The sequence below is a fragment of the Mustela lutreola genome, chromosome 11, assembly GCF_030435805.1.
Source record: "Mustela lutreola isolate mMusLut2 chromosome 11, mMusLut2.pri, whole genome shotgun sequence".
NCBI classification, from domain to species: Eukaryota; Metazoa; Chordata; class Mammalia; order Carnivora; family Mustelidae; genus Mustela; species Mustela lutreola.
The window spans coordinates 69022984-69048149 of NC_081300.1; the positions used below are offsets into that span (position 1 = coordinate 69022984).

General features: G+C 44.8%; 2 protein-coding genes across 12 annotated transcripts in view; one reads left to right on the plus strand and one right to left on the minus strand.

Annotated features, from left to right (window-relative positions):
- MORC2 (MORC family CW-type zinc finger 2) overlaps positions 1–8021 on the plus strand; it is a 42070-nt gene extending 34049 nt beyond the window's left edge. For 3 of the 6 annotated variants that reach the window (XM_059140098.1, XM_059140100.1, XM_059140103.1), the window contains 9 exons: positions 16–396; positions 993–1124; positions 1589–1643; positions 2063–2204; positions 2332–2559; positions 2653–2746; positions 6354–6542; positions 6635–6727; positions 7745–8021. In XM_059140098.1, the coding sequence (XP_058996081.1) occupies positions 16–396; positions 993–1124; positions 1589–1643; positions 2063–2204; positions 2332–2559; positions 2653–2746; positions 6354–6542; positions 6635–6727; positions 7745–7813 (1383 nt within the window). In that variant the 3' untranslated portion in view covers positions 7814–8021. The remainder of the gene's footprint in view (positions 1–15; positions 397–992; positions 1125–1588; positions 1644–2062; positions 2205–2331; positions 2560–2652; positions 2747–6353; positions 6543–6634; positions 6728–7744) is intronic. The other 3 variants (XM_059140099.1, XM_059140102.1, XM_059140101.1) reach the window with 3 other exon arrangements.
- A 15484-nt stretch (positions 8022–23505) lies between these two features.
- The window catches only part of OSBP2 (oxysterol binding protein 2), a 161109-nt gene continuing 159448 nt past the window's right edge, over positions 23506–25166 (minus strand). For 3 of the 6 annotated variants that reach the window (XM_059140106.1, XM_059140105.1, XM_059140109.1), the window contains one exon: positions 23506–25144. In XM_059140106.1, coding sequence (XP_058996089.1) covers positions 24639–25144 — 506 coding nt within the window. In that variant the 3' untranslated portion in view covers positions 23506–24638. The remainder of the gene's footprint in view (positions 25145–25166) is intronic. The other 3 variants (XM_059140107.1, XM_059140110.1, XM_059140108.1) reach the window with 2 other exon arrangements.

The following is a 25166-nucleotide window of genomic DNA, read 5'->3' on the forward strand; positions in this document are numbered from 1 at the left end:
CTTGTTCTCTTTCAGGAACCTGCACGTAGACCTCAGCGACCTCGGTCACCTCCTTTACCTGCTGTGATCAAGAATGCCCCGAGCAGACCCCCTTCCCTGCAACCTCCCAGGCCAGCCAGCCAGCCCCGAAAGGCTCCTGTCATCAGCAGCACCCCAAAACCTCCTGCCCTGGCAGCTCGGGAGGAGGCCAGTACATCTAGGGTGCTGCAACCACCGGAGGCACCCCGAAAGCCTGCTAACACACCGGTTAAGACTCCGCCCCGGACCACCCCTGTGGTGCAGCCACTGTCACCATCTCTGCTACCCAACTCCAAGAGCCCTCGGGAGGTCCCTGCTCCCAGAGCCATCAAGACTCCAGTGGTCAAGAAGCCAGAGCCACCCAGTAAACTCTGCCCAGTAAGATGCTTTATCTCTTCCAGCCCCGAGTCTATCCTCAGTGGTGTAGGAATGGAATCAGGCTGTGTCAAAGCTGTACTGGGGGAGCCTCACTGGAGGTCATCGAATCTAAAGCTGCTTGTTTCCTAAGGAGGAAAATGCAGTAAATTCTCAATAGCTGAAGGGACTTGATCTGGTCAGGGCACAGAGCAAGGTGATTTCCTGTCCAAGGAGCTCTTCACTGCTCCCTTCAAGTTCTGGTCTGCCATAAGTTTGAGTCCCCACCACCAGCTTGTATGGTATAGGTATAGGTTGGCAGCTTAGTGACAGCCGTGGTAGGCTACAATGGTCAGCATGTCTCAGGGTGGTCATAGCTGACTGGCCAGGAAGGCTAAGGGAGAAATAAAATGAGAGGCACACTCTGCTACAACTTTGAGCAAAGGGCCCTGTGGGCACAGGGATCAGGAGGTTGTTGTATACTGAGTAATGTCAGGAGGCTCAACCTTGCGGGACCTGAGAAGCATACGAGTGGAACAGTTCCTTTAGGCCAGGTGGAATCTTCTGCACTTAAGGGGCTGACAGGGGCCCTCCTTATATTCCCTCTCCTCTTGCTGTAGACCACTCAGGGTCGGAAGCGGACTCTTGGGGTCTCTGACGAAGAAGAAGCTGAGGAAGAGGCTGAGAGGAGGAAAGAGAGGTCTAAGCGGGGCAAGTTTGCTGTGAAGGAAGAAAAGAAGGACTTGAATGAGGTAGGTGGTCCCAGGTTGAGGTTAGAACGTCCTTCCCCAGGATTGCAGTCTGTACCAGCTCCATTTGTTTTGTGATTTGAGCCTCCCAGAAACCCAGTTCATCTCTATAGGACTCAGTCACACAGATGACTTAGAAACATGGTGCCAGGTAGGCTTCTGAGTGAGACTGGCTTCTGGCTCTTATCACTGGCTGGAGGTCACACATAGATAAGGGAGGCTTGAAACCCTTTGCTTCCCAGTGTCTGTGACTTTTCTTCGCATACTGTCTTGTTTATAAAGGTGACAGAAGGGTAGATACTCAAGGTAGTGATTTAGAGAGCAGCTCTTGGTGAGACATGGAAATTTAAACGGCCGTATATAAGATAATATGAAATAACAGCTAATGACCTTGGGTTCCAGTCATTTAAAAATCTGCTTTTCAGGGGCACTGGGGATGCCCCTAATAGACTCTCTTCTTCTTACAGCTCTCAGACAGTGCTGGGGAAGAGGACCCAGCTGACCTTAAGAGGGCTCAGAAAGGTGAGTTTGGGGAGGTACTTGGCAGTCTGTGGGGGAAAAGGGTAGTGGGGCCCCTCTGCCTGCAACTTCTTATCCCAAAGGCTCTTGAAGGTTTTCCTGGCTCTGGGCTCTTGTGCAGCAATGCTTCCAAGTCTGATCCTGAAAAGAATTCTGAAGATAACACACCCTTATCTGTATTTTTAGCACAGATTTCTTGGCTTGCACTTCTGGCAGGCTGTCATCCTGCTGCTCTTTGGCACCCTCCTGGCAGATGGGGAAGGAGACCAGGGTGGCTGGGCTCAATGTTCCTGGAAAAGTATGGGCAAGCATGTAGGGGTTCTTGTCCCTGCAAATCCTGGGACGGTCTCTCTCAAGGTGGCCCTGGCTGAGTCGGGAACTTTGTTAGTTTTTTGACTCTTGCTCCATCCTCATTCTCTCAGATAAAGGGTTGCACGTGGAGGTGCGTGTGAACAGGGAGTGGTACACAGGCCGTGTCACAGCCGTGGAGGTGGGCAAACATGTGGTGCGGTGGAAGGTGAAGTTCGACTACGTGCCCACAGATACCACTCCGAGAGACCGCTGGTAACACCCCTTTCCAGAGGTTGACAGAGTTGGCCAGGCCAGGGGGAGGTCTGTCCCTGGTCTCCCAGCAGGTGGCTCATCCTGGGTATCTGGGATCCACATGACACAAGTGCTGTGTGACTTCTAGGGTGGAGAAAGGCAGTGAGGACGTGCGGCTGATGAAGCCCCCTTCTCCGGAGTACCAGAGCCCTGATACACAGCAGGAGGGTGGGGAGGAGGAGGAGGAGGTGGCGGTGGCCCAGCAGGCTGTAGCCATGGCAGAGCCCTCTACTTCTGACTGCATCCGCATAGAGCCTGACACAACTGCCCCGAGCACCAATCACGAGACCATTGACCTGCTCGTCCAGATCCTCCGGTATGTATGTGTGTCTTTCCACTCTGGGGCTAACTGTGACGCTCCGCACTTTTTCTTGCTATTCTGAATTTCTGTTCCCACCTTCTCCTTTAGGAATTGTTTACGGTACTTTCTGCCTCCAAGTTTCCCCATCTCCAAGAAGGAGCTTAGTGCTATGAATTCAGATGAGCTAATATCATTTCCTCTGGTGAGTTTGGCCTAACCTTTATTTTTATTCTTTGTGGCCCTTCAGCTTCGTGCTTTTTGGAATTGCCAGCTCTTGCTAGGTCTTTCTCCTCTCTTCCTGGCAGTAGCTTGTTGTGATTGGCATGTAGAAACCAACCATACGCTACTGTAAGATTCTGGGGCTGAGTCCTCACTTAGGGGCAGCAGGCCTGGTTTGACATGTCACAATGAGTATATCCTTTTTTCCCTACCCCAGCAAAGGGGGTAAACTTGTCCCAGGCAACAGGGAAGAACTTGGGCTCAAAATGCCTGAAGCTTGACTCTTAGAGCAAGGTAGAGATGTGTTGGAAGTAAGCACTGAGTGATGTTATGCTCTTGGGGCACAGGCTCTTTGCTGGAGCTCTTAATTAGCAGCAGAAGAGAGTCCTGCCTCCTAAGTAGCTTATGGTTCAGTGGGGATTAAATTTTTACTAGGTAGTTGGACATGAGACTATGAGCTGTAAGTGCTGTGGAAGCAGGTGTTGGGCTGTGGCAGCATTGGGGAGGGAGAGAGCAGCAGTCTGAAGTGCCTGTGTGACAGGGAAACTTTGAGGCAGGGAGACTTTGTGAGCAAGGGGTCAGAGTGATGAAAGTTCCCAGATTAAGGCAGCAGGCTGTGTGAGGAGCACTTTGGGAAAAAGAGAGCCTGAGGGCCAGGATATGGTGCATCTTGAATGTCTGGTCTTAGGCATAGGGGCTTAAACCTTGTATAAAATGGAGGGCTAGCAAAAGTGTTGAGTTTGGGGAATTTGTCAGTCTGAACCTGGTCTAGGACAGGAGGCAACAAACTTTCTGTAGAGGGCCAGCTAGCAGATATTTTCAGCTCTGGGGGTTATATAGTCTCTGTGGTAACTACTGAACTCCACTATTACAGCATGAAAGCTGCAGTAGACAATTTGTAAAGGAGTGGATATGGCTGTGCTCCAATATAAGCAAAATATTTTTACAAAACCGGCAGCAGGCTGATTTGGCCTGGGGCTCTAGTGTGCTGACTCTGGCCTAAGAGGATACTTCTCATGGTAGTGTGGGTGGGATGGGTGGATGGGAGATGCAGGGGCAAGGCGGCAGGTCCACTTGTGAAAGGTTAGAGGTGAGGGAGTGGCAACTTGAGCCAGAGTGGTGGTGGGAGTGAACTGGTGGGTGAAAGGGCCATGTCAGGTTGTTGACTGGAAGCAAATGATGGGGGAGGAGGCAGAGCCCACGTGCTTCTCTATGTCTCAGACCTGTGGGAAGTGATGACAAAGCTATTAACTGGGAGAGAAAACAGAGGGTAAGGATAGGAGAGTTGATGAATTGTGATGTATGTTGGGCTGGAAGCACCAGCACCTACATTTCTGGTGATGTCCAGTAGGCAGGTGGAGATTGAGGACTGGGTGCTTAAGGGGTGCAAAGGCCAGGCCTGCAGATGGGATCTGGGAGTTGTCTTCATTGAGTGGGATAGATATTTTTATGGTTGGAATCTATGGAAGTTTTCTAGGGAGGAGTTTCTAGACAATAGAACTAGAATCGAAACTGCAAATCTAGTATTTTCAAGATGTTGGGGCCTCACGTGGCAGCTATGTGTTTGATGGTTTGCCAGAGAGGAAGAGATGGGGTTTTTAATCTCCATTCTATTTTTTTTTTTTTTTTAAAGAGATGTTAGGTGTTGAAGAAACAAGCTCAGAGAGGTGAAGAGTTGTGATAAAACCCAGATTTGAACCCAGGTACCTCTTCTTTAGGACAAGGGTCTTGCCCTTCTACCAGAATTGCCTTGCTTCCTGAGATGAGAGGGGAGAAGCAGGCAGAGGGAGCTAGAGGATGGCAGAGCTCCTGATTGCTTCCCCAGAAAGCTCCATGCCTCAGCTCTTGCTCTTGTTGAGGCTGCGGGTGCTCTCTGCAAATCCCAGGAAAAAAACCACTAACAGGATGGCTAGGGTGGCCTGGCAGCCTCTTGTCAGTCAGATTTGTTGATTTGGGCTTAAAGTTGTTGCCAGACTCAGAGCAAAGCCTGAGCGTAGTGGGATCTTTGCTGCTTAGACCAGAAACACAGCCAGGAGCATCTGAGCCTCAAAGAGTCTATTAGCTTGTGCTTATAAAAGGAAGTATATGACCAATGCATCAACTTTATAGTCTGCTGATTGTAATGTTTACAGCAACTCAAACTAATTTTTAATGTCAGGGACACAACAGATTCTTTTTTTTTTTTTTTTTTTTTTTTAAATATTTTATTTATTTATTTGACAGAGAGAGATCACAAGTAGGCAGAGAGGCAGGCAGAGAAAGAGGAAGGGAAGCAGGCTCCATGCTCAGCAGAGAGCCCGATGCGGGACTCGATCCCAGGACCCTGAGATCATGACCTGAGCCGAAGGCAGCGGCTTAACCCACTGAGCCACCCAGGCGCCCCGACACAACAGATTCTAATGTTCATTATGTTTTTGTCAGTCTGTAAAAGATCCTCTTTGCTATCATACTGGAGTAAGGGTTCCATAAAGTCCTCAGGAGTCCTGCAAACATTAGATTTAAATATATCTGTTTTTAAAAAATAATATAACCTTGCAAATCTATAATAAATAAAAAGTTTAAAGCATTTTAAAAAAATAACATAGGCTTAAGACATGTACTGAGTTTTAATATTTTGGAGTCTGCTCAAACATTTATTTTGTGCTGCCAACATAATTATTTTTTACATAAAACTTCAAATTTTTTTGCCATCTTGGTTTAATAAGATAATTCTCTATATTTATATTGTAAGGTAAATGACACAGTTAAGTACTTGCCAGTAACACTTTTTAAAACCACAGTCAGGAGGCTGTAACGCTTTTTAAAAACAGGAGCCCTTCAATGGCAGGTAGCTCATACATTTTTACAGAAGCATGTAAACACAAGTTGGTAAGACTGTAGTGGTCAGCCAGAACCACTCATTTTCATCAAATGACCTTACCATTCTTACTGGTGGCTTAGGAGTAGGTGTTAAAAATTTGAGCTTTGAAAATAGATACTGCTCAGATTTTTTTACAATTAGATTCCATGTTCGAATTTAAAATATTTCTTTTAAAAGTTTGAAAAGCCTCATGTCTAGAGAAACTGCTGGTTTACCATCAGTACCCCACATCTTGGAAATTTCGGGTACTTAGGAAAGGTAGTAAAAGCTCTGATCCTGCTTGTAGAAGTATACTACACAAATCTGGAGGTATTTGCATTGGTGGGTGTTTGATAAATATTTCTGGAAGAGAACTTTTGGTTCTTAACATTGTGGGGTGTGACTTCGGATAGACTCTCAGGAGGACTGGTGAAGTTAGAAACCTGTGATTGAGCTGGGAGAGGGACTTGTCCTTTTTGTGCGAACTGGAATGGAAGAATCATTCTTCACATTTACTAATGGCTTGCTGTCTGCCAAGGGTTGAGGACTTCACATTGGGTGATCCTATCTTCCTCCTCATGGCAGCCTCATGAGATGGGCTAGAAAACCAGCTTGTCCCTTGTGTGTGACATCCCTTCACACTGAGCATCCTTGTGCTGGGCCAGTTGGGTGAGAATACAAGTGCCGATTTAGAGCAACCCTGGGGACCCCGTAAGCTCATGCATTCACCCTCTGGGTTCCCTCCCTACAGAAAGAGTACTTCAAGCAGTATGAAGTGGGACTCCAGAATCTCTGCCATTCCTACCAGAGCCGTGCTGACTCACGGGCCAAGGCCTCCGAGGAAAGCCTGCGCACTTCTGAGAGAAAGCTCCGAGAGACAGAGGAGAAGCTGCAGAAGCTGAGGACCAACATCGTGGCGCTCCTGCAAAAGGTGCAGGAGGTGAGCCAGGCAGCCCTCTCATTGCAGCTGGACCACCTGGTGTCTCAGGGAGGGGGCCTGGGCACCTCCTGCTCCCTTCTCCCCACTCACAGGAATCTGTGGTTCCAACCCTGGCTGCACAGCATCCTGACCAAGAGGGCTGGAGGTGGTGCGGCTGCCTGGGCCTCATCCCAGCCAGACCCACGGTATCAGATTTTTGCCCTTGTTTAGATATTCTGCTTTACAACCTGGTTTGAGAATCCTCCAAGCCATAAAACAGAAAGAAGTTCTCGCTTTTCCAGATGACGCCCAGATTGGGATTGGGTTGCCTAGAAGTGGGGAGTGCCCCTGTAGGGTCCTGCACCCGGGCAGTGAAAACTGTGGACTTGTTCTGTGTCTGTCCTGGGGATACTGGGTGAACCTGATAGGCAAAATAAGGTCCCTATCCTCATGGCCCAGTAGTCTGGGCCTTCTACAAGAGAAAGAAAACACGAAGGCCACTTTACTAGGGTATTCTAAGAAGAGGGTATTTGAGCTGAGAGTAGAATCAGTTACACAAGATTGGATGTAAGTGCTTTGAGCAGAGAGAAGACCTGAGGCCCAAGGTAGGGAGTTGTGGGCAATAGAAGAAGTGGGGCCTGTGTGAAGTCAGAATCCCTGGAGGGGTGTGGCACAATCCTGTTTGTAACCTAAGATATTTATTCTGGTTGGTTGTAGGAAATCCTGGAGTGGGGTGGAAATTAGAAGCCAGGGCTTGGGTGAAGAGGTTCTCACACTTACCTGGGTCAGAGATTTGGTGGCTTGAATCTTGGTGGTGACTGTGAGAAAGATTTTGTAATATTTGGGGGGAAGGAAGGAAACAGGGGTGATTCTTCTGGTTTGTCTTGAGCTGCTTGGTGAGGGAAGGTGGTAGGTAGCCTGTACTGAGACAGGCACAACCTGGGATGGAATAATGCAGTTGGAATACGGAGTCTGAGAAGTCTGCAACACATCTAAGACACCCGGGAACCTGGGGTGAAGGCAGGGCAGGAGCAAGAAATCTGGGCGTCATCTGTGCAAGAGGATGGGGATGGGGGAGAATGATCAAGAGGGGACAGGCCTGACAGCCAGGGCGGAGGGGGAAGAGGAGGGGACTCTGGGCTCAGGCTCCTTTGCCTGTGAGAAGGATGGGGAGCCCCACCACCACCTTCTGGCTTCTAGCTGACTGCTCCCTTCTATTCCAGGACATAGACATCAACACAGATGATGAGCTGGATGCCTACATCGAGGACCTGATCACCAAGGGGGACTAAGGGGCTCAGAGACAAAGATCAGCTCCTCTGCCCTTTAAGGCAGAGTTCTTGGGCGGTGGTGTTTTGTTCATGGGTTGGTGGACTTACCTTGGTTTGACTCAAGTGAGACATTTGTGCTTTTGGAGGGAAAAATACTCTGATTCTTTGAATCTTCCTCCCTAAGTTTATAAATATTTATTTTTTAAAAGAAATAAGATGCTGCACCTGCTGTGAGACCATACATTTTTCTTTTGGTGACTCTTGGGCAAAGGACAGAGAACCAGGATGCCAGGCTCCTTCAAGTCTTGTCTCCTGGCTCCTAAGATGTGGTAAACCCAGTGTCATCCATAAGTCAGAGAGGCTTTGGGGGCAGGCCTCGTCTCTTCTAGAGGATGAACAATGTTGAAATCTGAGGGGGAAGGGGAAGAGCCCTCCAGAGTGGTGCTTTTCCTATGGGCTCTGATCTGGGGGACCCCTGGGAGCTATGTGTCAGGATGAGGCTCAGTCCCGAGCTGCTCCTTCTCAGGTCAGGGACATGAATGTCAGCTCAGGCAGCTGTCAGTCATCTTAGCTGTGGCTTGTCTAAACAGCTTGGGGAAGAAAGAGCCTCCCAATTAACCTCCCCATCCACCATTCGAGTTCTCTCTGTGGCAGTGATTTCCTTAGTTAACCATAGATAGTGAGGCTTCCCACCCCAAAAACTTGAGTCCAGGTTGAGAAGTAGATCTGACTCTAGTGGGATACACACTGAATGTTTGAATTCCAAAGGATTCTTTTTGAGAGAGCTTCTTATGGAGCCCCTGGTGCTGATCTGGTGGTGACCTCTGCCTGTGGCAGGGTGGGGAGGGAGGACACTGCCTCAGATGGTGCTGGCTGATCTGGAGAACCTGCTGCTGCTGCTGCTGCTGCTTTTACTGTTACCCCTCTGCCTGGCCCCACTGGTCCCTGCTCTGGGCCAGACTGAAGAGGGGGTCACTGAGCCACAGGGACCCCAGAGGCAGCTTTGTTGGAAGCACACCATGCCTTCCCTCCCATCTAGTCACAGCCTCACACAGCTGTGTCCTTCAAGTGACTTCTCAGGGTCAAAGACAAAGGCAAAAGTTGCTGAGTTTCTCTTTAGTGGTCATTGGAAAAATTCTGGTTTGGTTTCCCCCAACTCTCCTCTCTCCTCTTTATTTGGGGACTTTGGGTTTTCTAGAGGCACAGGAACTATGGCCTGATACCACTGGTCTGTGATTCATCAAACGTTTCTGAGTGTGTTTCTTGCATCTACCCACCCCAGGTCAGCAGTGGCCCACATGCCACTCTGTGGCCTCTGCAGAAGACTGGGAGGTACTGGTGAGGGAAGTCTATCCACTTGTGCGTGTGTCCAGAAGCATCTGCAACTTGTGGGTTTGGGACTTCCCCAAACCACACCTCTCGGGGAGGGTTATTTGGGGGAAATACTACTCAGAACCTGGCCTCTTCCTCTGAAAGTTCTCTGAGCCTTGGGGTTTCTTGAGCTGGTAACTCCTCTCCTGTCCAGCTCGCTTTCCTTCTTCCCTGGCAGCATGTTCATTTTTGTCCCAAACCTGCTGTTTTTATTCTAAAGGAAGTTGGTTCTGCATTTTTACCAGAGGGCAATACCCAAGTTTTTTATTTATACAGCTGTAATCAAAAACAATACTATAAAACTTTTATTGGTGAGACTCCTGAAGTCAGTCTCTTTTCTTCTGTTAGCACTTTCTACTTCATTCTTTCTACCATTATTGTTTTAAACTGTCTCCAGATTATTCCTCATCACCGTCTTCCTTTTTCTGTATTCACATTCCTTGACACTCACAGAAACAAATGCTGAATTCTTAAAACATTTCAGCTTGCACTCCATGTGCCCACTTTGCTGTACTGAATGCAGCCCTTTTCCCAGGCAGAGCTCCTGCCATTCTGGGTGGGAAGATAAAGTTCGAGTCCCTCCCCTTTCCATGTGATGGGACCTGCTTGGAACTGTCTGAGGATTTAGGAGGAAAGAGGAAGTGGTTAGGCTGGTTTGTGGCCTGAGGGCCCATAGCACAATGGCAGCAAAAAGGTGAATGAGTACAGCATTGCTTGTTTTTAAGGAATGGGAGCAATGGGCTCTTTCTTTAGTTTTTAGGTGACACATACATAACAGTAAAAATTCAAACACTACTAAAGGCTGGAAAGCCTGAAAAGCAAGATACCCTTTCACCCTTGATCCCTGTTTTCTCCTTGAAAAGAATATCCATGCTGCGCACACATCTGTTTCTGCCTGTTTCCCAGTCAGTGTATCTTGGAACCTGTTTCAGAATAACCCATATGGGTCTGCTTTTTTCTTCTGCACAACCCAACAGCATTTCATTGTCTTGATGTACTGTTTAAGAGTCTACTACTTAAATATTTGGGTTAACATTTATGACAAATGCTATGATCAGAGAGAGAGAGAGTGTGTGTGTGTGTGTATTATTAACTAAGATCTATATGTATGTATGGAAAATTCCAAAGAGAAATGGCTGTGTCAAATGGTAGATATTAATATTAAAATATTAAGATACAGTCCAGAAAAGACCTCCAACTTTAACTCCTACCAATAGTGTATTCCCCACCACCACACTTGTCAGTATGTGTTTCTTCCATCCTGTGTACCCATCTGGAAGGTGAAAGTGTATTTCTGAGTTGGTTTGAATTAAGTAAGATTGAGCACCTTCATTGGCCAGTTATATCTCTGATGCAGTCTGTAGTTCTGAAACTGGATTAGGGACTTTACAAAAGTGTTTACAAAAATATAAGATGATAACTAAGGGGTCAAGTCCTCAGGAGAATGTTCACCTTGTATAACCTCTAGGCCCTGAGTGTCCCACAGATTTAGGGTTATAACCCCCACTTTAGGATCAATACTGTATTACTAAGTCAGGACAAAGTTTTAGCATTTTTGTTTACTCAAGGAAGACACAGGTTAATAGGTTGAGAAAAACTCTGGTTCCTTCTTCATCTGAGTGACATTATTTTTTAGCTGCTCTTGTTGGGTTCAGTTCCCCATGTCTCTATGACTGCCTTTCAGACCTGTGGTTCAAGCAGTGGTAACCAAGAGTTCATAGCTCTAAGGATCAGAAAGTGATAGAGCTCAAATGTCTCTGCCATTTATTAGAATATAAGGCTTGACTGAAGTAGGCAGTAACTCCTGGCTACTTATCCCTATTGCCAGGCTATCCTGCTGGTGGGTGGTCACTAAGGTGCCTGAAAGATCCTCAGAATTCCACTAGAGGGTTCTGGCTTTTGTTGGAGATGGAACCTGAGGCTTCCTTTGTTTTTGTTTTTGTTTTTGTTTTTTTAAAGATTTTATTTATTTGACAGCGAGAGAGATCATAAGTAGGCAGAGAGGCAGGCAGAGAGAGGGGAAGCAGGGTGCCCCCTGAGCAGAGAGCCAGATGTGGGCCCGATCCCGGGACCCTGAGACCATGACCTGAGCTGAAGCAGAGGTTTAACCCACCAAGCCACACAGGCGCCCCCTGAGGCTTCCTTTGGAATGATTGCATTGCTTTTGGGTCCCTGAACAGGTAAATGGCCTGCTTGGCCAAGGGAGGCAGAGCTCCAAGGGAACACACTTTCTCTGCTGCCCTGTTTGAGGCCTCAGACTGTTCTGTCTGTTCTTAGCACTAATGGGGTCACCCTCTCCATAGTGAGTGAGCAAGACAAAGACTGGACAGAGGAAGGCCCTGGCAAAAAGCATCTTGTTTTGCAATGAGCCAAAATATTGACCAGTCTACCCCTCTACCCCACCACCCCCACCTTTTTCATCCAGGACCTTGCAATGTGCCTGGCCTAACTAGGGTTCCTGGTGGGTCCTGTAGAAATTTCCTTCCAGCTCACATGGCTTCAGAGAAATCACTGCCCAGCCTGGCTTATTTAAGGTATGAGGCTAGTTCACCTGAAATTTACTCAGAGGGCTACATGGATAGCCATTAATCTAGAGCTGGTCTGACTGAAGTTGGAATGGAGTCCAAAGCCCTTGTCCTGACCCTGAATTTTTGTGTCCAAGACTCACTGGTCCCTGCGAGCTACCTGTAGGCATTTCACTGCTTACTCAGTGGCTCTCCAGGGGTGTTACTCCATATCCATCCCCATAGCCTTTTAGCCATTTGGCCTGTTTCAGCATCCCCTAAGGGCGAGGAGCAGTGAGGCTTCCATCCATCATCTTCCCCATCCTCCTCCGGGGCTGTCCTGCAGGTTGCCTATGGTACATTCTGGCATTCCCAGCAGCTGGCAGCCAAGGTCTAGAGAGTGGGGAAGCTCATACCACTGGGGCACACTTGGACCACAAAAAGAAGGATCTGATGGACATAGACATCTCTTTTCCCCCTTTCCCTTCTAGACTTGGGTGAGAGGCTTCCATTGGGATTCGCTGGGGCCACTTCCTGCCCCAGCAACCACCCATTGTTTGTGAAGCCCTGGCCAGCTGTAATTCACCATTTTGTACTGTCCCTCCTTTTACACTTTAGTGAAGGTCTGGGCTCTCTCCAACCCCCTCAATGCCCCTACCATTCAGGTCAATCTGTCACCAGGTGTGGGACACTACCGTGGGAGGAGAACTATTTGTTAGAAGCGAAAAAGTTTTCAGTTCCTTACTCTAACCATCTATCACAAAACATGCGATGGAAAACTGGCTGCAAATTCTTACCTGGCCCAGAAGACGCGCGCGGCCGGGATCCAGCCGCAGTCCTATCCACCAGGCGCCGGCCTCTCCCAACCCGCTGACCGTTGCGGTCGGCCGGGGGAGACCCTACGCCAGTTCTCCAGACCCTCGAGGCGGGAACGTACAGCACCTGCACTGTGCAACTGCGTGGCACCGTGCTGCTCTCTGGCACGTGCGGCTGCGCCCTGCGCAAGCGCCTGCGAACACAACGAGCCCGCCAATGGGGCGGTGGGACCTGAGAGCAGAGGGTGGGCAGGAAGCCACTGAGACCAAACTCAGGTTCTCGAGGCCCGCTGGCTACAGGATCGGGCAGTGGAGGGCTGGCGGCACCACCAAGCAGGGCCAGATTGGGGGCAAGCTGGGGGGACGGCGGCCCCAGGGTCTTAACATCCTAAGGCGAGCGAAAGGCCTTGGGCATCCAATGACCTCCCACACCCCAAATAGAAAAGTGGCTGGTGTGTGTTTTGTTTTGTTTTGTTTTCTTCTGGCGTCTGTGTATTAAGCCCAAGTTGTTATTCAACTTTTTTTCTTTTTTTTTACCACTGCAGAAAGTATTTTGTGTAGATGACTTTGCAGTATGGTGCTTTTATATCTGCAAGGATATATTTCATATCTACAAAGGACCTGGAAAGGAAGCTGCATGTTTTACATCTTAAAATAGCCTTCTCCAGGTAGTTTTCCTTGAAGGTCTGGCCTGCTTCCCAGCCTGTCCATCCCTCCTTGGACCTGAGGCATCTTGTGTCTCACAACCTTGGCCCATTTTCTACTGGTTTGTCCTTAGCTTGGCATATGTTGTTTCTTAAAAGGTAAACACTTTTAGGATTTAGAGAGTCTTACCATGTTTAGGAAAACCTTTCCCCTTCTCTTCATTGCCTTCCCTCCAAACATTCTCTTACGTTTTGTTGCAATATTGAAAAAAAAAATGTCAGTGTGCATTCCCTGTGAAGTACATTTTAGTTTAAGCGGTAAGGCAAGAGTCAAGCTCTGATTTTTCTTTCAGATGGAAATTCCCCATGTTCACCCCATTTATTAAGTGAACAACCATGGTCATTATTTATATTCCATTCCGTTTGGTGGGGTTGCTGTGACCCTTGGACAGGTCAGTGAAGACATCCTGTTATCAGTTGGAGAGGGGATTCTGATGTGAGAGGTGGAGCCCCAGCTGAAACTAGAGTTTTGGGGATTAGGAGCATCTAGATGGATCAATCTCCCTCACTGTTTTGTTTTGTTTTTTTTTTACTACTTTCCCAGCCTATTCATAGAATTTATTCTGTTAAGTGAAACTTATTTTTTTTAAGATTTTATTTTTATTCATTTGAGAGGGGGAGAGAGAGAGAGAACAAGAATGTGGGGGCAAAGTGGGAGGGAGAAGCAGACTCCCCACCGAATGGGGAGCCCAGCGTGGAGCTCCATATCAGGAGGACCTGAGCTGAAGGCAGACTCTTGACTGACTGAACCACTCAGGCACCCTTATTAAGTGAAATTTAAGATAATGTTACCAAATTTTTTCCCATCCTTGCCAAAGGAAAAAGTTCCATTGTGATTTAAATTATAATTGCATTAAATTTAGATGTAAGTTATGGGAGGGTTGACATTTTTATGACCTTAAATCTTCCCAGAGGATATGAAATGGTTTTTCATTTAACTTTTAGTCCTACAATAAGATTTTATAATTTCTTCATACAAGTCCTGTAACTTTCTCATTTATTTCTGTGTTACGGTTTTTGTCAGTACTGTGAATGGGTTATTTTTCCCATCTCTGCTCCTGGTAATTAATGCAGAGAAAAACAAACACCTAAAATATTTTCTATGTTGTGAACTATGGTAGTTTTAAAAATAAATCTATTTTTTTAATAGATGCAAGGCATAAATTTGTTAGTACACCAATTTAATTGCCATTTTGTATTTTTTTTTTAAATATTTCAATGCTGGAGCAATGGGTGGCTCAGTGGTTAAGCCTCTGCCTTCAGCCCAGGTCATGATCTCGGGGTCCTGGGATTGAGCCCCACATAGGGTTCTCTGCAAGTGGGGAGCCTGCTTCCCCTCCTCTCTCTGCCTGCTGCTCTGCCTACTTCTGATCTCTCTCCCTCTATCAAATAAATAGATACAATCTTTAAAAAAAAAACTTAAAAAAATTTTAATTTTTTTAAAAGAGCATGCAAGTGAGGTGGGGCAGAGGAAGGAGAGAAAGAATCTTAAGCTGGCTCCACCTGGAGCCCTTGGCTGGGCTCAGTCTAATACCCTGATGAGCCAAAATCAAGAATCTGAAGCTTAACCGACAGAGCCATCCAGGTGCCCGCTCTTTTGCTTTAGCTAGAAATGATGAAACAATATTAAATAATTATCTGGGTCCTGTTTCTGATGGGTTGGAAATCCAGAGTTTAGGGTTGAGCAGAATATTGGTTGTTGGTGTTGGTGAATGGCCTTTAAAGTGTGGAAAGAGTTTTTGTTTTGTTTAAACTTGGAGCTTCAGAAATGGAGCCATGGCTGCCAGTCTTACCTGAGTGGAGCACCCCGAGGCACTAGTTATGTAGAATGAAGTGTGGGTTGGGGGGCACACAGTTGTCAGGCACACAATCTTGTCAAACCATAAGAGATTTTTTTCCTTTAAGCTGCTGTTTTAACAATTATTTTTATTAGACATTGTGTTGTTGCAAAAGAATAGTATATTTATAAAATATTTATATGATAAGAATATGCCGTGTACACCTATGATCTTGTTTTTATAAAAAACATTTTTATTACCTTATAAATCTGTGTGCCTCTCCTGGTGCTTCTCACCTTTCCTCCTTGCCCAACAATAACCACCATCCTGAATTTGATGTGTTTGTTTTTGCTCTTTTAAAAACTTTTACCACCTCAGTTTCTGTTCCTAAATAATTGTTTTGTTTTGCCTGTTTTTGAACTTGAGTAGACATAACATTAACTATTTTTCAATTTATTTCTTTTCAATATTGTGTTCCAGAAATTCATCCATGTTGTTAGATGTAGCTGTGATTTATTAATCTTCACTACCATATACTATTCTATCATTGCTGGATATCATACAGTAGTGAAAAATGAATCACCCCTACAATGGAACGTATAATTTTTTATTCATGTCTCTGTGACTGTCATTTGGATTGTTTCTAGGGTTTTTTGGTTTTGGATGTTTTTTGTTTTGTTTTGTTTTGTTTTGTTTTGTTTTTTGCTATTACAATACAGCTGTAGACATTCTCATTTCCATCCTCTGTTACATTGCATCATCCTTGGAGTAAACTTGCTGAATCATGTAGGTCATACCACTTTCAATCTTACAAGGATAATGTCAGATTATTTTCAGAAACACTTGTATATGTTTACATGCTCATTAGTACTAAGTTCTTCAATTCTCTACTTCCTCGCCTACACTTGGTATTTCTAGACTTGGATTTTTTTGCCAGTCTGGTAGGTATATAGTCGTAGGTCACTGCGGTTTTATTTTTGTCATTGTGGTTTAATTTGCACTTCCCTGATTTCTCATGTGGTTGAGCACCTTTTCTTATTTCTTTTTCTTTTTTTTTTTTTTTAAGGTTTTATTTGATGGAGATCACAAGTAGGCAGAGAAGCAGGCGGGGGTGGGGGGGGGAAGCAGGTTCCATGCTGAGCAGAGAGTCCAATTCGGGGCTCCATCCCAGGACCCTGGGATCATGACCTGAGCTGAAGACAGAGGCTTTAACCCACTGAGCCACCCTAGGTGTCCCTGGATTTCTTTTTTGATAAGGTGTTTGTTCAAGACTTTTGACAATTTTTTTTGTTCTTTTGTCTTCTTTTTATTGATTTGTATTTTTGTATATTCTGGATACATGTTTTTTATAAGTTATCTGTGTTGCAGATTTCTTCCACTTTTGGGGATCCTTTAAAAAAAAAACCCTTTTTATAGAGTCTTGAGTAGAAGTTAATTTTAGCGTAGACTAATTTAAATCTTTTTATTGTTTGTGTTTCTTGTAGCTTGTTTCAAGATATTCTTTCCCATCCTGAAGTCATGAAGATACTATTTTATATTAACTTATAGAGCTTGTATAGTTTTGTTCTTTACATATAAATATTAAATCCACCTGGAAGTGACTTCTGTGTATGATATGAGATAAAGCTCCAATTCCTTACTTCTTCCTGATTGTCCCTACACCCTTTAGAAAAGTCTTACCTTTCTTCATTAATTTGCAAGAATAATTCTTATATCAAATGTTCATATATATGTAAATGTTTCTGGATTTTTATTCAGTTACATTTGGCTGTTCTCTTTTTCTCTATGCCAATACCATACTGATTTTATTATTTTACAGTAAGTTTTTATATCTAGTAGAACCAGTTTAGCCACTTTTTATGCTTCAAGGGCATCTTGACTATTTTTGGTCCTTTGCATTTCCATATACATTTTAGAATAATTTAATCAAGCTCCAAGAGAAAAGGGGTTTCATTGGAATTGATTATATGTCAACAGTTTGAGAAAAACTGGTAAATATAAGTCTTCTAAGCCATGAAGATAGTATAACTATCCATTACTTTAGATCTTTCTTTAGTGTCTCTCAAGAAAGCATTTTAATTTTCCCTTTACAGATCTTATATTTTATTTTTTAAAAAATTTTTATTTATTTGACAGAGAGCACAAGCAGGGGAATGGGAGGGAGAGGGAAAAGCAGGCTCCCCAGCTGAGTAGGGAGCCTGATGCAGGGCTCAAGCCCAGGACACTAGGATCATGACCTGAGCCAAAGACAGATGCTTAAATGACTGAGCCACCCAGATATCCCAGAGGTTTTATATTTTCTTGATTAGAAGTATCCTAGGTACCTGATGTTTTTTGATGCTGGTGTAAATGATATTTTTAAAACTTCATTTTCTGACAGTTTGTTGATATCTAAAAATGTTATTGACTTTCATGTTATACTAATTTATCTTTAGATTCTTTTGAGTTTTCTTTATATATCTGTAAGCAATGATAATTTTGTCAATTCTCATACTTCATTTATTTTTCTTGCCTTATTGCATTGGCTAGGGCTCCCAGTTCAGTGTTGAGTATAAAGGGTAAAAGCAGGTATTTTTTTTTTTATCTCATTGGCAAAGCTTTCTCCCCCTCCTGCTCCTTTTCCTTCTCTTCCTCCTCTCTCTCTCCTCCTCCTCTTCCTTCTCCTCCTTCTCTCTCTCTCCCCCACCTCCCCCCCAGCTTCTTCACTTTCTTCTTTCTTCTGAAGATACCATTCAGCAGATTGAGGAAGTTTCCATTCCTGTTTTTAAGCATTTTTTTCCTTTTAAATATCATGGATGCATGTTGAATTCTATCTAAAGTGTTTTCTGCATCAATGGAGATGACCATGTGTAGTTTTATTTTTTAATTAATTTTTTATTATTATCAACATATATTATTTGTTTCAGAAGTACAGGTCTGTGATTCATCAGTCTTACACAATACACAGCACTCACAACAGCACATACCCTCCCCAGTATCCTTCACCCAGCCACCCCATCCCTCCCACTCACCCTCCACTCCAGCAACCCTTAGTTTGTTTCCTGAGATTAAGAGTCTCTTATGGTTTGTCTCCCTCTAGGGTTTCTTGTTTCATTTTTTCCTCTCATCCCCTATGACCCTATGCCTTGTTTCTCAAATTCCACTTATGAGATCATATGATAATTGTCTTTCTTTGATTAACTTATTTTGCTTAGCATAATACCCTTTAGTTCTATCCACACCATTGCCAAGATTTCATTTTTTGATGGCTACATAATATTCCATTGTATATTTATACCACATCTTCTTTATCCATTCATCTGTCAATGGACATCTGGGCTCGTTCTGTAGTTTGGCTATTGTGGACATTGCTGCTATAAACGTTGGGATGCAGGTGCCCCTTTGGATCACTACATTTGTATCTTTGGGGTAAAAACTCCAGTAGTGCAATTGCTGGTTTGTAGGATAGGTCTATTTTCAACTTTTTGAGGAACTTCCATACTGTTTTCCAGAGTGGCTCCACCAGTTTGCGAGAATGGGTTTTCCCCCTAATTTCCTTTTTGTTATTGATTTTGAACTATCTTCATTTCAGCCTGAGAATATAGTCTGTATATTAGTTTTCTGAAATTTGCTGAGGCTTTATGACTAATATTCAAAAATTTTCCATGTACATTTCAAAAATATATATTCTGCAGTTATGTATGTATTACATCAAGTTTGTTAAAGGTGTTGGAAATATTGATTTTTTTTTTTGCCTCTCTGAGCTCTCAAAACAAGGAGATTGTGGGTTTATGGATATTATGATTGTGGGTTTATCTGTTTCTCCTTACAATTGTGTCCATTTTATTTTGAGATGTTATTAGATGCATAGGAGTTTTAGAACTTTGTGAATTTTATCTTTTATCACTATAAAAGTACTTTTTTTATTTGTAGGAGTTGCCATACAGAAATACATTTTTGCCTTAAAGTCTTACCTTGTCTGTATTTATGTTTTCAGTGTATTTTTGTAAACAGCATATAGCAAGGTTTTTAAAATCCAGATTTTCATTATTACCCAAAGATTTAACTTACTTAAATTTTGTGTATTATTGATGCATTACTGACTTATTTTTGTCTTAATCTGTAATTTTTATTCCACCTTATCTGCATTCCTTTTTCCTCTTTCATGCCTTCTTTTAAATTGACTGAAATCCAGCCTCCCCGTGCCCTCCTTCAATGTTTTCCCTTGTTTTGGAAATCTGTTGTTCTTTCTTTAGTGATTACTCTGTGTATTTTACCTAATACTTAACCCACTAAAGTCTAACTCCACAAAACTCTTACTATTGTTTTAGTAAGTTTTTATTCATACTTTTATTTTCCTTTGGATCCTGAAAGATATTTTCCCTGAGAATACTAACATCTTCTAATCACTTTTTTCTTCTTTCTTAGGAGGTCAACTCCCAGTCTGATCAATGCTATTAGAAGGTAATTCCCACCACCCACCCCAAATCTGAATGCTTTTAAGATTTTGTCTTAAGAGTCTTGCAGTTTCACTATATTGTATTTTGCTGTGGATGTCTTTTAATTTATTTTCCTGACTAGGATTTGTTGAGATTTACTCTGTATATTGGTCTTTCTCATGATTTCTTAGAAATTTTTAAATTATCAACTCTTTAAATAGTTCTGCTTCTAGATGCCTCAGTGCCTCAATGAGTTAAATCTGCCTTCAGCTCAGGTCATGATCCCAGGGTCCTGGGTTTGAATCCCACATCAGTCTCCTTGCTCAGTGGGGATCCTGCTTCTCCCTCTGACTGCCACTCCCCCTGCTTGTGCACTGTCTCTCTGTCAAAATCTTAAAAAAAAAAAAAAAGAGAGAGAGAGAGTTCTCCATTTCAATTAGACACATATGGGACCTTCTCACTTTATTCTCCATCTTTTCTTTTGTATTTTCCACATCTTTGTGTTGTATTCCAGATTCTTTCTTCAGATCTTACTTCTAAGTTACTATTGTGCTCTTCAGTAGTACAATGTTATAAAATTATTTTTAGTGATTTTTTTGCCAATTTCTGGAAATTCTTTAATTTTTTTAAATATACTGTTACTCAGTTTCAGTAATGAAAATCCTAGAAAGCTTCTATTTCTAGAAATATATTACACGTGCTTATTTTATATTCTGTGGTAATTTCACTACATGGAGTTTTATGTCTGATTCTGCTATTATTATTTCTGTTGGCCTATGCTCATGGACCAACATGTGCTTTTATTTCCTTGTGTGTTTAGAGATATCACACTTTAAGCTATTCATTTTCCTTGCAACGTCACATCTGGGATTCCATAAGGCCTGGAATAGAGAGAACCTGCAGAGAGGATTTCTTTGCTTCTCTCATGTGACTGGGGACATTGCCAATTGCGAACATGTTATATTCTCTGCTGAAGGTTTTATTGAACCATCTAGGTAGTATGTATTTGGCTGTTAAACCAAACCAGGTGAGGGTCTGCTCCTGATTATAAATTCTTAGGAGATTCTTTTCTGCTCTGCTTAGGACTAATCTTTAAGACAAACAATTTTCCTGTATTTGATTTTGGATTCATTATATCAAAGGTCTAGACCTCTGGGAGTCCAGCTTTATGGTCAACATCTCCTGTCAAATACCCTACCTTGAAAATGTCATTTGAGGCAGTGAAAACTTAAGCTCACTGGTACAATAAGTGGCTCTGAGGGAAAAGCAGACTTCAGACTCTTACCTTTCCATGTTTCTACACTCAATATCTGGCCCAAATATTCCTTATATTCTTTCCAACTCATAGATGCTTTTAAGATGTTTTCAAATTTTATCTAGGGGTGACTGGGTGGCTCAGTGGATTAAGCCTCCGCCTTCAACTCAGGTCATGATCTCAGGATCCTGGGATCGAGTCCCACATTGGGCTCTCTGCTCGGCAGGGAGCCTGCTTCCTCCCCTCTCTCTCTCTGCCTGCCTCTCTACCTACTTGTGATCTCTCTCTGTCAAACAAATAAATAAATAAATCTTAAAATTAAAAAAAAAAAAAAAGCCATGGCAAATTAAAAAAAAAATAAGATTTTATCTAGCCTGCCTAGTTTTACATAAAGGGTGGTTGATATAATTATTTATGATGAAAAGCTTCCCAACACCAACCCATTCTTGCATTTCTGTGGTTAACCTAACTTGGGCATGGGTTTACCAACTTGAGGTATTAGTCTTTGGTATATGACTGGATTCTATTTGCTATTTAGATTTTTGAAAATTCTGTTTTTTTCTTTTTTAAAGATTTTGTTTATTTGAGACAGAGAGAGTACACACAGAGGCAGGGGGAGCAGCAGGAGAAGGAGAAGCAAGCTCCCCACTGAGCAGGGAGCCAGATACAGGGCTTGATCCCAGGACCCTGGAATCATGATCTGAGCCGAAGGCAGGTCCTTAACCAACTGAGCCACCCAGGTGTCCCCAAAATTGTATTTTTTAAAAAGATTTATTTACTTGAGAGAGAAAAAGAGAGCACACGCAAACATGTGTGCATAAGTGGGGGAGGGGCAAAGGGAGAGGGAAAAGCAGACTTCCCACTGGGTAGTCCAATACAGGGCTCAATCCTAGAACCCCAGGATCATGACCTTGGCTGGAGTCAAGAGCTTACCCAACTGAGCCACCCAGGCACCCCTGAAAATCTTCTTAAATTTAGATTGAAATACATATTTCTTCTGTGCTGTCCTTACCAGGTTTTGTTATTGAAGTTATGTTGGCCAGTTTCATAATAAGAAACTGCATTGGGGGTGTCTCTGTGCTACACTTTGACATTTTTCTGTCTGGTATCCTTTACCCATTTCATGCCAAGCCCCAGCCCTGGGGATAAGGGAACTTCAGGCCTTCTCCCCCACAGTCCGTCAGGAGCAAAGACTTGGACACTACAGTTTGTAGGAGCAGGAGTTCCCTGGGTCACTAGGTTCAGCTCTTCCCAGTTGCATATCTGAGGTCCCCTCACAATTTGTCACCGCAGCCACACTTCTCAGTGGCTCTGAGGAGTATCCCCCTGAGCCTTTACTCTGGCTGGGACATCTGGCCTGGAATAAATTCAGCACCTATTTACTGAGCCTCTCCTATGTGCCAAGCACTGGGGATGCTATAGTGTCTAAGACAGACATGATTTCTATTCTCGTGAAACTTACGGTCCATTGTGAGGTGGGGGAACTAATCAGCAAATGAATGAAATATATGGTGTGACACATCATGCCAGAGTGCAGTGGAGAAAAAAGAAGCAATTTGTTGGTAGCTTTCTAGCACATTTGGGTACATGCAGGTCAAGTCCATGTTCCCCACCTTTTTAAGAATTGCTCTAGTCTCTATTGCTAGAGGATTGCTCAGTTGTCCCATGTAGATTTCACAATCCACTTGTCAGGTGTTTAAAAAACATTCATAGGATTTTGATTTGGATCATGTTGGATTTGTAGATTTGGGAAGAACCCATATAACTGAGCTGGTCATCTGTGAAGATGGTGTTTTTCCTTTTAATTCAGGTCTTCTCTATCATTCAGTAAAATTTTAAAGTTGTATCTGTAAAGGTCTTTTGCATCTTTTTGTCAGATGAACCTTTGAGGCCCCTTAGAGTCTCAGAATCTTTTTTTGTTGCAGAATCTTTTTTTCTATGACCTTTTCTACTCAGTGATGGCTGGTGGATAGATGGCTGAGAGTAGGCTGATCTTCTGTGATCTGGTTAGAGTAGGTTCTAGAATGTCAACCTGATGTCATTCCCTGTTCAGAGCTCTGTCTGGTTCCACTCCAGGCTCTTTCCTCACATTGTTTCGGCGGACTGGCTTTTGTTACCTCTGGGCTTTGCCCATGTAGCCCATCTTCTCCCTTGGCAAATCCCTTTCCACTGCTCCCACCTCCCCAGGGCTGGGGTTCAGGTTTATGCTAGGGCTGCCTCACCTGCCCTGCCCCTTCTTGCCAGTGGTGAGAGCTAACCAGTGCCTGCCTCCCCACAGGTGGGAAAGCAAGGCCCTGGTAACGAAGGAGCTGTACAGGGCCAGACCTGGATCCCACAGCGCTGGGGCTTCAGGGCAGGTGACTGGAGCCTGGCTCTGATACTCCAATGGTGCCATGGCCCACCCCATCCTCTCACCTGGAAGCACTGACAGGGGGAACCCCCACCACGTGAGCCAGACCAAGCTGCTCTAGGCTGGCCCTGGGAACTAGTGACCTGAGTTGTTTAGCAACCTGGGATAAAACAACAGAAGCAGTCCAGGTTATGGTTATAGAGTAACCTTGGAGCTCACCAAGGTGGGCTTCCCTCGAAGAGAAGAGTGGGGTGAGTGCCTTGACTTGGCCCCAGATAGCCCCAGGAAAAGCTGTGAATCCTCCATGAGGTTCTGCCTTTGCCCTCTGCAAGCTTTCTGGCCCAGACCCTGGTCTTCACCCTGCTCTCTCCCCTCCCCGCTTAGACCAGTTTTCCTTTCTTTCCTCAGTGCAGAGCAGAAGACAGTCCCAGGCTCTGCCCCCATGCTGCTTTATAGGGTGTCACCTGTCCTGCATCAGCCCTAATCCACCCAGTCACAGACATACTCAGGGACAGGGCCTTGGAAAACTCCAAATCCAAGGTTTTTATTACCAGTCAGAAGGTGCTCCCTCACAAACAGTGTTGAGAAGAGGTACATTGCACAGTTCCCAGTTCACCCAGCTTACCTAGCCCACCCTGCCTCTTGAGTGGGCACCCTAAGGCATCTCATATGTTGGTGTTTTCACTTTTGTTTTTTTATAAAAACAAAATCAGTCCTGGAGTATACAGAAAAAAACCCTGTGATGAATTTTCAGGACCAAACTTAAGTGGGAGGGGTTGGAGTGGGGGTTCTGAAGGGCTGGGACAGGGCCACAGTGGCCCAGTCCCCCCACCATTGGCAGAAGCCTTTGGAAGGGGGTCTGAGGGGGCGGGGCACAGCTGACAGAAGGGCTAAACTCAGACAGGAATGCCCTGTCTTCATCATTTTTTAACTTCCACATACCATAGAAATTTAAGCAAAATAGCTATTTTTATATATTTATATATCATATATATATATGTATATATATATATATATATAAATCAGGCAAATAAAGAGTTCAGGGGGTGTGGAGATGGGCACCCCAGAGGTGCCTGAGGCCGAGGTGGGACACTGGGTCTCTGGTGCCTGAGAGCACCAGCCCAGGCTGAGCTGAGTGTTTGTTCTTATTGCTGATTTGGGGCCTGGTTCTGGGGTGGGGAGCACCTGCAGGCCCTGCCCCCCAGCCCTTTCTGGCCTCTCTACAGCTGGGGAGCAGCCCTGGCATGGCCAAAGCTAGGCAAGGGGCTGTTGCCCTCAAGTCTACGTGGGGGCCACTTGGCGTCCCCTCCCCCACAGTGGGTGCGGCTGTAGCTCCAGAGACAACTAACTTGTGCTCTCCTGGGCCAGGTGGCCCCTCCAGTTCTCTTCTCTGCGGAGTCCTGTGCTCCCAGTGACTGGGCAGCTCCCATACAAACATGGCCCTGCTATGCTGAGCGACAAAATGCTCCCTGCTCAAAGGGGTCTGGCTTCCTGATGTCTTAAAAAGAAGGGGCTCTTGCCAGGACATGTTTGTGGCAAGAAAGCACACTTAGAAAGTTGTCTGCTAAGTGCTGTACTAAAAATATTTACTAAATGTCTTGGCTGGAAAGAAATGGAGATATTTTTTTCTAAAAAAGTTGAAAGTGGCTCCTCAGGAAGGGCCAGTGCCTCCCTGGCTGGGGCTGGTGACTGGGGCAGCCCAGGGCCCGGGCCAGCCTGCCTGAGTTGTAGTAACTAGGAACTGGGGTCCCAGTGGGAACCAAGTCCATAATGAAGGGGCTTGGGTGACCCGGGGCACCTGGGAGCTGAAAAGAATGCAGGTCAGCACTTCCTCCTTCCAAGGTGGGAGCCCCCAAAAAGTGTAAAAAAAGGGAGGTGGGAATGGGGCAGGGAAGGTGTGGGAGGAGGGCCATTGAATACTAAATTGAGTGCATAAAGAAGAGGTGGACCAGGCTGTGCAGGCGCCTGTATTTGCAGGAGGGGTGGCGCTCAGAAGATGTTGGGGCACATGTGCCAGTCCTGCCTCTCCTTGGCCTCCCAGTAGCCGCCCTTGTACATGCAGGCCGTCTCCCCGGTCAGTGGGTCCAGCCTCTTCTCGAACCACAGCGGCATGTACACATCGGCCTCCTTCTCTGCTGGGCAGGCACAGTGGGTGGGCTGGTGGACAGGTGGCCTCTTC